The following is a 12,242-nucleotide window of genomic DNA, read 5'->3' as shown; positions in this document are numbered from 1 at the left end:
AGGGACTTAATACAATAAAGAGACAAAGTTCTGAATAAAGTAGCTTTGTATTCATATGTCATGAGAAGCCTTATATGGATCTGGTATTTTTTTGCCCACCTACTTTCTGGTTAGCTTCTTGCAGTCTTTCCTCAGGGGGAAAGGAGTATTTCCACAAGAAAACAAAATTTTGTTATGCAATCCAACTCCATACCCACCTCAAGGGTTGTTTTGTTTTGCTTTTGCCTCCTTTGTGAATGAGAGTAAACTGCCCTCTGGAACATGTAATAAAATCTTTTTCTTGGCTGCAGGAAGTTGCTGACTTTAAGAAAATCCCACATAATGAAATTGAAACACAACAGAGAAGAGACAGGCAGGCCTGTATGTGTGACTCATTTCTTTGCAGCCCTCAAAGAAAAGGGCAAAATAAGTGTGTTAAGCGCAGCATCACTATGCATGCTTGTATTAGAACACAGTCTTCTGTGTTCACTGCAATGAACTTTCAAGCAATAGTACTTGCAGAATCAAATAGTTTAAAATGTTCAAACAACAAAATAAAAGGCATAATCCTGCAAGCCACTGCTCCTGCAAGTAATTCTTGGTGAAGGAGTACTAGAAATTCCTACTAGCTTCCTGACTGCCTTAGAAAAGATAAAAAATAGCTCATGCATGCTCTCACAGTGAGCAGAAAATGTTTGCTATTATCTGCTTTGCACTCCAGATCCTAACCTGAGGACCCAGCAGCAACACTGCAATATAAGAAATGGGAAAGCCTGTGGATCAAACTGAAAGAAAAGTAAAGGTCATTTAAAAGAGGAGCAATAGTAGAAAATAAAATCAGACCAAAAGCAATTCTGAAGTCTACAGGACTTGTGTGAGTATGCGTCTAGTATAAACATTAAAGCTCACAAAATATTGCTGAAACAAATCAATTTCCTTGTAATCAATAACAATTCCTACTTTGAGACAGAAGGTTTGGGACATGAATATTAGATATTTAATAAGACGTAAGCAATCATTGTTTTTCCATAAATAAAATATGAGTGATATGGTTTTGCCAATGCAAGAATGTTCAGAGTTTTCTAAGACTGCTATTTGGTCACGTGAAAACCAGTAGTAACTGCTAATAAGAACTTCCCCTAATCTATATATGGAGCATACTGCACACAAATTCAATCTCTAGTTTCTCTTTATAAGGTCTCCTAAACCAAATGCATTTGTGCTCTGATTTGTAGGTCCTACTGACCACCCAAAACACAAAGGAAACTCAGTCAAAGCTGCTGACTCCTACTTGGTTTTGGCATCAAATCCACATAAAGCCACAAATACCACTAAGTTTCAACATAAAACCAGAAAATTTGTGAGACCTCCTTGAAAGATTCACAGCTCTGCGATGCACATGGGCTGGTGTCTGGGAAACCATGATACCAGATGAGTTTTCTGTGACTTCTTGCTCGCATCCAGAGAGAGCCCCACTATGTGAGACATTGAGTTTCACCATGTAGTGCTGTTATAGATTGAGGACATTAGGGTTACCCTGCACAGACCCACACCCTCATCCCTTACCAAGTCATCTCCTGTACATACTCACGTTTCCTCTGTTGATATAGACTGTTACTTGACCCTCATCTCTGATCTCAGAAAACATAGGTGCTCCGACCAGCAGGTCTGACAGCCCGTCAGAGTTCAGATCAACTGCACATAAGGAGGAGCCAAAGTAAGAGCCCATCTGTAACCAAGTCGAGTCACAACAAAGCATTCAGTATCTGCCCACGCACAAGAGGAAGTAATTCAGGCATTTGTTGGGTTTTTTTAATTTCAAATGATGATTCGCTGCTTTATCACTCACAAGCACTCCTACAGAAAAAGCTTAGGGGATAATTCTGGCAAGAATTAAGCCCTTTACTGTAACACTGCATCAGCTTGGATGTTTTATCCAACAGGATAAAATTTATACCCCAGGACATGCTTGACTGAGACGTAGGTTGCTTAGACTAGCTTTCAATTGTCAAATGCTTAAACGCAGGAAAGGGTGAAATAAGCTTCCCAAATGAAGAAATGGCTAGTGATTGTTCATGTCCAGTGCCAGGCTCCCTAAACAGCCTTGAAATTGTGTACTACAGATTTTCTTATAGATTTCTTAAAGAAATGAAGACAATTTTAAAAGGCAAAGAATAGGGTATCCATGAAATGAGTCATCTCAAATTTCCTCAATTGTGGATTACCTTCCTCTGCTCTATTTATGTCAGTCACTTTCAAATAGCAGTACTGGTTGTGGACCTTGATCACAGTCTTTCCTCCAAGGTACAGGCAGGTGAATTGACACAGAAAAAAGACTTTCAATAAAAGCTTTTCAGTTGAGACAGAAATCTAAGCCACTTCCAATTTGCAGTTATTATTGCTTTTTTAAAAAATCAATTGCTTAAATTCAAGAAATACATTAATTGCATCCCATATTTTCTGATACAAGTAAACATTAAATCTTAGCAAACTCCCAACCAGCATCCAAATTAGAAATTGCAAAACACACTTAAACACGAACAGGAAACTGAAAGCAGTAATTATATTCCACTTCTCCTAAAATACCACAAGGTACCACTCTTTGAGACCAACTACAAACCATGGTCTCAAAATTAAAAGCAATTTCCAAGGGAAAAATTAAAAGATACCACTTACATTTGAGATGTTCACACAGTAGGGAAAAATGAGGTTACAGAAATAATTATTTAGGTTAAAGAGGAAGAATCACATGTCTCATGCTTTTACATTCCTCACTGTGGATCTCTGACCCACAGCCTTCCACTCCTGGTGGAAGCCAGAGCTACTGGGCATGCTAGAGGATGGATAGCAGCAACTCTATTCTGTGCAGTCCATAAGATTTAAAACCTGCTAAATATATAAAGTGGGGTGAACTAAAGATAGAGTTTCAGTGTGTAATTCAGATTTCTGTGTTCATGTGGGTTTAAGGTCAGACCTCAAACATCATTTGATTCCAGTTAGTTTGTAGCTTAAGTTCCTTTGTGGATTTTTTTATTTATTTGTTTTTATCCACTAAGGTTTTAAACCAAATTTCTCATGGGTAAGGAGTGAAAGTTATGAAAAATATTTCACTATGTATTTGGGCAGTTTTCAGGGAAGGCTATTATTTACTCAACTGCAACATGGTACGCCTGCAGCATGGGTGAGCTCAAGCTGCTGCAAGAGCCTGAAGTTTGCACATGCAACACTGGTAACAAGGTGCTGCATTTTCTTTTCTCCTTTGTATTTGATTGCCTAGTTCTGCCTCCAGCAGTTTAAAAAAAAAAAAAAAAAAAAAAAGTCCTGTTTTTAATGTCTGTCAAACAATAGCAATGAACTTTCACACCACGGGGAAGGATGAGGCGTTTTGTGCTGGAGAGTCCAATGGAGAGCCAGAAGGATGACTGGGGGACTTGAGCATCTCCCCTGTGAAGGGAGACTGAGAGACTCAGGGCTGTTTTGTCTTGAGAACAGAAGACTGAGAGGGGAACTGATCAAAGTCTATGAATATCTGAGGGGTAGGTGTCAAGTTGAAGGGACCAAGCTCTTTTTGGTGGTGTGCAGTAATAAGACAATGAACACAAACTTGAGCATAGAAGGTTTCACCTCAACATGAGGAGAAATTTCTTTATTTTGAGGGTACTGGAGCACCCTGGACCAGGCTGGTCAGAGAGGCTGTGGAGTCTCCTCAGGAGACTTTCAAAACCCTCATCGAAGCATTCCTATGCAGACTACCATAGGTGATCTTGCTTTTGGCAGGGCAGTTGGACTTGATCCCTGGAGGCTCCTTCCAACCTCTAACATTCTGTGATTCTGTGATTTCCAGGCAGTGCTCACTGATGAGCATGTCTGGTTATGTTTCAATCACAAAACAAAGGAAAGGTAATTTAGGACAACTTTCTCTTGAAAATAAAATTCTCATTTGGATTTCAGAGAATTTGTAGAAGACAGATGTTAATGGGGAAGGAGATGATAGCCTACAAGTACCTGAAGGGTGTAAATACTTGATTAGTTAAATTACATAAAAGAATGGTGCAATTAAATTCAAAAAGGAAAGTTTTTGGCTGAGACTTGGAAACTTCCTGATAGCTGTTTATTAGGCTGAGGAACAGTTCTTCAGGAGCACATCCTTAGGGACGCTTAAAAGTCAGCAAGGAAAGAAATTAACAGGAAGCAATCAAACAAAGGAGGTGCCCTGGATGAACTGGGAGGTTTTTTCCTGTCAAGATCTCTGCAATTCTGCTTGTGCAGGGAAAGAAGAATTTTGGAGAGGCCCTTAAATACAAGCCACACCATCCACCTATCCACCTACACATCCTTGCAGTCTTGTATTCCAGGCATATTTTTAAAGACTGCAAGGGAAAAAATAATAACAAAATATGATAACATTGTCAACCTGATGATGAAGTCAAACACAGTATCCTTCTGAGGATGACAAGTCTTCCCAGAGCCAGAAGCCACTAGTAACATTTTTCTTCTGTATTTCCTTTCCTTACAGGTGAACACAGGCTACCCCAGGTAAGGGGCATTGTTTCCTTGTGTCATTCTGAGATAAGACATATTTTTTGTTGTTATCCATAGTCAGACACTGTCCACTTTGTTTCTCCTTTAACACATATCCAGTGAGCCCCCAGTGAAGAACACAAACACAACACTGCGTGGTGGGAGCTGGACCTCAGTAGTATTCAGAAAATTTGGTGAACAAGAAGAGGGTGGCTCAACTCTAAGACACCAGTCCTAAATGCAAAATGTGGCACTGATTCCTGGTGGGAAGGGGGAAATCATCATCTCTTGAGGCAGTGAAGGTGTTCCTGCATACAACAGCATAACTCTAGTATCTCCCCTGTCACAACAGGACACAGAATACAGAATGGGGCTTTGTGTATTAAACCAAGCTCCAGCTACCCACATAGAATCACACAGGCTGGAAGGCACCCTTGAAGGTCATCTGGTCCAATTCCTCCACATCTCCCAGTAATATTTGCTAAGAGGAAATCTCTGCATCTAGGCTCACCTGGTGGACCATATGCCAGACCTAAGGTGGCACTGCTGCAGTTGTATAAGACTAAAGAGAACCACTGGTATAATTGTCAGCAAGATCTTTATTTTCAGTCATATGGGCACTGAGCAGGCATTGCAATCACAACTGCTGTAGGAGAAAAGACATACACTCTGTAGAATTGTCTGTAGTATAGGTTTAGTTCATGTGGGAGGATAAGAAAAAGAGAATTTGCTTGCCAGCTCATGAAGTAGTGGAATGAAAATGCTGCTCTGAGATGACCCTACCATGATTTCACCCTTCTTTATCCCTTGAAAGAAATAACACATACATAAAAGCTCACCTTTTTTCCTGAAGCCTGAAAAATCTTTATTAGAGAGCCTGATCGTCTGTCTGTTCTGAAAATATAAACCTGAAAAGTTAGAAAAGAAAATAGTTCAGCAATAAGAAGTATGAAGGACACAATAGTAGCACCGCTGCTTTATAAGTAATATCTGAATCTTGACTATGGCCATTGCCAAGACCCAATTTTATCATGACTTTATTGCTTGGTCTTCTTTTACAAGACAAAATGGAGTTCTCCATTTCCATGATGAATCACAGGCCTCTTTTCATAAGAAATGTTTGAATAGTATCTTGCTGTCTACTTTTCTTTTTTTCTTTTTGTTTTTTGGTAGATATTAGTGTATTTGCATGAGAGAGTTAAAAAAGCACCTAGTAAAGTAACTTTCCAGCTTTCAAATGAGTGGTATCTGGAGACTGCCTGGAAATGAGCAGGACAAAAGGCTGAGAAGGCATAGCCCTGCTCCCTATCCCTTATCCAGCCTTCTTTTCTCAAGGGCACGTGCCTGCACGTACTGCACTGCAGGCTTCATGATGCTTCAGCAGAGGTCAGAGCAGAAATCTCAGCCAGACCACCCAAGACATTTGCACTGTTTCTATCTGAAACAATCCATAAATCAGAACAGTATTCAAACATAGTTCATTTATTGCTCATTTCCACAGGAGAAACAGTTTAACCAGGAGCTCTCTTGTACCAACACTTAGGGCCTAAACTGTGTGGCTTGTAGAAAAGAGCTCCCTTTGGCAGAAAGGCTGGCTCAGGCAGCTTGGAGAATCCTCCAGTATTTGTCAGGCTACCTCCTAGCAGGTTCTCATGGAGTTTGCAGGACAGAAGATCCCTTACTTCTAGGGATATGTACACAAGCCAAGCACTCAATATATTCTACTATGTGGTGAGTTATTAATAGGGGATGAGACAGAGTTCAAAGCTGTTCTCAGCTGAGAACACAACACAGATTTACTGTGGACACACGCTCTAGATATAAAGGACTCACTAGATTTTGCAATGGCATGTTTAGCTGTAAGAGCAGGTTGACAAGTGTCAAAACTTCAAACCCAGCCATAATTAAGGACACTCTTGGTTACTTTGGAGAAATGACTCAGTCTCATTAAGTAAATGGCTTTACTATTAGTGCAAAGGATGTGACAATGGTAATCACTTTCTATCAGGGAAGTGGAAAAGTGTGGAAAGCCCAACAGGACTGCTCAGCACCTCTTATCACCCCTTTGCCATGCGTTCCTGTTGCCTGTAGCCCATGACAAGGGAGAATAACAGGAGCTTCTGAAAACAGAACAGTAGTCTTTAAACTACAGGTGCAGCTGCTTTCTCGTGGTTCTCATGTTGGCAAATGTATAGAAGCTGAATCTGTTTCACTGAATAAACATGTTGGAAGTAAGGGACATTGGAGAAGCCAGGTTACAGAGCAACTGGAATAAGGAAACTATGCTTCTCCCACTCATATGTCTTCTCAGTAGCAACTGCACTGCTACTGTATCCCATATGTCATAGCCATGCCAGATCAGGTATGGGTACCAAGTTCATTCTCTACTCTTGTTCCATTTTCCCTACTTACATTGCTATGCCCTAAATCACAGGTACTACCAAAGGGGAAAAAAATAATAAAATCTGCCTAAACCAAGCGATTGTGTTCCTGGTAGTGGAGACTTCTTATTCCTCATTGGTATGACTCAGCTACAACTCAAATTTCTGTAGAGCAGGAGAGCCAGAGGGATTGAAGACAGAAGGATGCTGCATGACATCTGCTCAAGCACAGAGTGGCAGCAGGTCCTGAAAGGATTGGATTTTGAAGAATGAGGGGCAAAAGCAGATCCTTTACATCCTTTCTCTTCCTTTCCCCACTCCCACTTCTTCCCCTTTGGTTCACAAGTGTTTAAGGGTTACAGGGCTCAACCTCTTCTCCCGATAGCAGTCAAATACTCAGCAGAGGAGCACCAAGTACACCCAATCCACCAGCCATTTCCACCTAGCCATACACTTGCTTACATCTTTAGGACAATGAACATATGTATGCCTACAGGAAAACCCTCATTCTTTTTCTTTTCAAGAGGCTATCACCAAGATTTCTAAGTGCAGCTGGCAGAAACCCAGATTCTAATCCACTAAAATCTATGTAGCCTGAAGTTTTAAGAGGGACAGCAAATTATCTAGTAAATGGCTTTTCATGATACCCTGAAGTAAATACTGAAACAGTTGAACAGACAAACTCTTTTTCATCTTCAGGCAAGGTTTAAGCAATAACAAACAACAGCAGCACTGTGAAAGAAGTGCTGCTTGTGCCTTACTGAAATAACTATTGTAAGAATAGAAAGGGAAGAGAGGGGTGAGGGACAGGTTGAGAAAATTTGATGACTTTGTCAAACTACCTCACCTCTCCCCTGTTCAGTGCTCCAAAATTACCCTGTAGGCAAAAATCTCTTGGCTTCTCAGACACTGGAGGTAGCAACTGCATCATCAATAATTTTTTTTACCCCCTTGTATCTGATGACATTATTTGGCTAAAAGTCGCACCTTTCCAATGCCTCCATCCTGGGGAGCTCCTCCTACTACGTCCGTGGTAGTTGGCTGAGAGAAATGACCTGCTGTCACTGCATATCCTGCAAGGGAGATGGGGTGGGGTGGGATGGGAAAGGAGAGAGGAAACAACAAAATAAATAAATAATCATGAAAGAGAAGAACCTGAGAAACAGGTCAGCCATCTGGATCACACTCATCAAGCTTCACTGCTCCTCCTGAGCTGCACACAGCTAGTGTTCAACAACCATTCCACTCAGGATGCACCAATCTTCCACTCTGAAGCTCACAGTGGTGGGAGGTGACAGCACACCCTTCAGTACTCTTCCAAAATATGAGAGAGGAAAAGTGTGTGTGGAGATGGGCAAGGGACACATGAAGCAGGTACTGGGAGCAGTTGAATAATTGTGAGTCCAGAAAGGGGCATGGTAAAACAGAAAGGGGCACACACAAACAGACCAAAGAGACTGCACTGCTCCAGAGAAAGTATCAGTGACACATGACCAGACAGAAGTGTCCTCCTTCAGCTAAAATCCCTGCCCAGGAAGGCTTGGAAAATTACATGCCTTTTGGGAGAACTGGATTGGGGAGAGCAGAGGACAGTAGGCAAAGAGGTCAAATAAGTTAATGGCTTAAAAAGATTGTTGTTTAGGCAAGAAGAAAAATGGAAGCCTAGATCAAAGAAAGAAGGAGTGTATTTGAAAGAAGGAGATCAAAGATTCAGTCTTATATGGTATATTAAAATGACATATAATAACTAAAGAAGAGTAGAGTGCTTTCCTTCTAAGGCTGTCTTGTATTGGCCTCACTCTTCTGCTGTAAATTATGAGGCTCTTGTCTACATGGTAAACACTGTAATTTAGGCCCATGAGTGGAAAAACCCATTTGTGTCCTTCAATATGTGTGTATATACACTCCTCATTTACTCATCACCAAGCAGGATCTTCCAAGTGGTATTTTTTTAAAAAGACTGAAGGTAAAGGGGAGAAAGAGAGGTCAGTGTGAATCTTTAGTCAAATGATATCAAACTACTGACTGTTGGAAATGCCTTCTAGGTTTCAGCAGTCTTAGACACTGGGTATTTAGGAGGAAGGCTCTAAATTAAATTTGGGGGACATTAGCTGACTTTAGAGCAAATAAAACCAATTGAACTAAATATGTACACAAAACTATAGCAAATCCTTTCACAACTTGTTGCAAATAACTCACTTAAAAGGTGCAACTTTTACTGAAATGAATTTGTAGCTACAATATACATTCTGTAATTCTGTGCTGTATCCATTTTAAAGACAGGTGTAAACAGACAAAACCTAACCAGTGACAAACAATTTCTCTGCCACAGAGCAAAAGCAGAAATGTAGGAGTCCTACTACCATCCAACCTGCTTTTTCAGTTGAAATGTATTTTCTATATTAGGGAAAAAAAAAAATTTTATCAAAGTATTTTTTAAAAGAAGCAAAGAAAAATGGAACATTCTGGAGGCTGCTTTGCTCAGTTTAGGAAGGATGTTGACTTGCTGGAACATGTTCAGAGAAGGGCAACAAAGTTGGTGAGGGGTTTGGAACACAAGCCCTATGAGGAGAGGCTGAAGGGAGCTGAGATTGCTTAGCCTGGGGTAGAGGAGGCTCAGGGGAGACCTTATTGCTCTCTACAACTACCTTAAGGGAGGTTGTAGACAGGCAGAGATTGGTCTCTTATCCCAGGCAACCAGCACCAGAACAAGAGGACACAGTCTCAAGCTGCACCAGGGGAGGTTTAGGCTGGAGGTTAGGAAGAAATTCTACACAGAGAAAGTGATTGTCCTTGGGAATGGGCTGCTCAGGGAGGTGGTGGAGTCACCATCATTGGAGGTGTTTAGGAGGATACTTGATAGGGTGCTTGGTTGCATGGTTTATTTGGTTAGGTGGGTTGGATAATAGGTTGGATGTGGTGATCTTGAAGGTCTCTTCCAACCTGGTTTATTCTATTTATTTCCAGGTAAATAAGCTTATAATTCAGATGTACTTTCTTTCAAGCTTTTCATAAAAATACTGTACACCACAAAAAAAAATCAATATAAATTTTATATCATCAACACCATGAAATACACTGTTGGACTGATCCATTCACACAGGGAACCCCAGAGTCGCTTACCAAGGTATGTGTACCGCCTGGCTATCACAGCATCATCATTCAGTTTGTAATAGGTGTTGTCAGTGAGATTCAGTACTTTGACAGTTCCTGTCCAATAATAGGATCCTGGTGCCCCCATGATGACCAGCTCCTGCAGCAGAAAAAACAGAAAGGTGTTGGGGAAATGACGGGTTAACAACATAAATCAAAATCAATACTGGACATCAATTCACAATATACACAGTAATGGGGAAGGGACGGGGCATTAACTTAAACCACCAATTATAAGCCTGTCTATAATGGGCTCCGTGTAGAGAGTATTAGGTTGGAAAAAATTTTTCACCTGAAAGGTTGTCAGACCCTGGAACAAGGAACACTTCCCTGCCCAGGGAAGTGGTTGAATCTCCATCCCTGGAGGTATTTAAATACCTCTTTTTATACATCTTAAAATATGTCTTTTGAAAGACATGCAGACATGCTGTTTAGGGACATGGTTTAGCAGACTTGATAGTGTTAGGTTAACGATTGGGCTTTGCCAGCCTAAATGATTCCATGACTCTATCCTTATTCCCAGCCATGGAGTTCACTGCATAAACATTAGAGGCACGTGGTCTCCCTTTTCACAGCCCACTTCTGCTCAACTGTTTTGCTGCTTCAATAGAAGACTTTCCTCAGCCTTATTAACTATCAAATTTATCCCTGATAGTAGTCCACACCAAAATTTCTCTCCACAGGCTGCCTGTCTCAAGCATCCTTCAAAAGACCTGAAGACCTTCATCAACAGACATAAACACCTCAACCCACACAGACCCACCCCTCAGCTACAGACCATGCCCTGATTCTGGCTGACATGCTACAACAATCATGAGGGATGCAGCACAAAGGATTTTGATTTTACTACTCTGAAGAGCTGCCTTGCACTCAGCAAGCAGGGGGTGTATGATGTCATGGTTGGAACATTTTGGCTTGCCCTCTGCTCAGATATGCTCTGCTTTTTGAGAGACAATCTGGCTGTATTTCATTACAGACACCCAGCATGATTCAGGATTTTGAGAGACTAGAAATCAAGGAAAGTTTGATCCAGCATCCAAAAGTAGACATCCACAGGTAATACTTCTGACTCAAAATCCAAGGTACATTCCCATGCAAGACAGATTGAGAAAACATTGTCCCAGAGCACCAATCATCCTTACAGGGAAACCTTCCTCCTGGATGTGGTTTTTAGACACCTCCAACAAGTGACCAAAATACAATAGGGAATCATTAAGCCTACATAAGCTCTCCATCCCTGGAGGAGACATTAAGACAGCTGCTTTTCCTCACATCTCCATTCAATGGGTGGACTCCACCCCTGTGGGAAAATGCTCCCATAACCAGGATCCCTTTGGGTGACCAGCTCCAATCAAGAAGAAATATTAAACAAGGGATTTTCCTAATAAGACCAGGAGAAAGGACTGCGAGAGCAGGATGTGCTTGGCAACAGCCTTTTTTCTTGGGAGGGGCCATGCCCTTGAGGTCAAGGGATCACTTACCGGCAGGAACGACTACCATCAGCAGCACTGAATATATGGTAGGAACTTGTCTGTTTGACCCAAAAAAGCCATTTATCTGTGTTTCCTGCTCAGTGAGCTGCCATCGGGCTGAAGCAATGAAAGTTCAAAGATATCTTTTGAACTAGGGTAGCAAAGGAGGATTTAAAGCATGGGAACAGAAACAGGCTGGGGAAAGCAGACAAGCCAGGAAACAGCTGCTGCTGGCTGAACATCCAGTTATCAGATAATGCCACTGCGGCAACATTGCCTGCCATCCCAGTTTACTCAGAAATCACCTTCTGCCATTTCAGAGAGGACATCTTTATTCTGCTTATATCAGCCTGGAAAATAAACTCTGCAGACCAGTACATGTGTAATCAGGAATAAGCATGTACATGACATGATAACAACAAGAAGCTTAATGCTGAAATATCTTTTTCCTCCCCCTAAAACCAAAATACACAAAAATCCTAAAGACAAACAAAACCAACAAACTAAAACCAATCAACTCCAAAACATTACAATGAACCATCAATACACACATAAGGAAACACATTAGCCCTTAACAAAACTGAAATATAGCTGACAGAGTTTGTCCAAGAAAGAATAAGGTCTGGTTATCAGAACAGCTCTAGAGCACATATTTTACCATGCTAATGGGCTGCCCAGAGAGGTGGTGGAGTCACCATCCCTGGAGGTGTTCAAGAGGGGATTGGACGTGGCACTT

The 12,242-nt window shown here is 41.3% G+C and overlaps 1 protein-coding gene across 1 annotated transcript in view; it reads right to left on the bottom strand.

The window, feature by feature from the left end:
* Positions 1-12,242, bottom strand: part of ITGA9 (integrin subunit alpha 9) — a 216,509-nt gene that overhangs the window by 177,210 nt on the left and 27,057 nt on the right. The window contains exons 6-9 of the mRNA XM_068156889.1: positions 10,005-10,134; positions 7,869-7,954; positions 5,340-5,408; positions 1,571-1,708 (exon numbers count right to left, since the gene is read on the bottom strand). Of these exons, the coding sequence (XP_068012990.1) occupies positions 1,571-1,708; positions 5,340-5,408; positions 7,869-7,954; positions 10,005-10,134 (423 nt within the window). The remainder of the gene's footprint in view (positions 1-1,570; positions 1,709-5,339; positions 5,409-7,868; positions 7,955-10,004; positions 10,135-12,242) is intronic.

The sequence above is a fragment of the Melanerpes formicivorus genome, unplaced genomic scaffold (genome assembly GCF_026170545.1).
Source record: "Melanerpes formicivorus ecotype bairdi unplaced genomic scaffold, bMelFor1.0.p_v2 SCAF_35, whole genome shotgun sequence".
NCBI classification, from domain to species: domain Eukaryota; kingdom Metazoa; phylum Chordata; class Aves; order Piciformes; family Picidae; genus Melanerpes; species Melanerpes formicivorus.
Note: the sequence above shows the minus strand (reverse complement) of the source record. Positions and strands in the feature narration are given on the sequence as shown.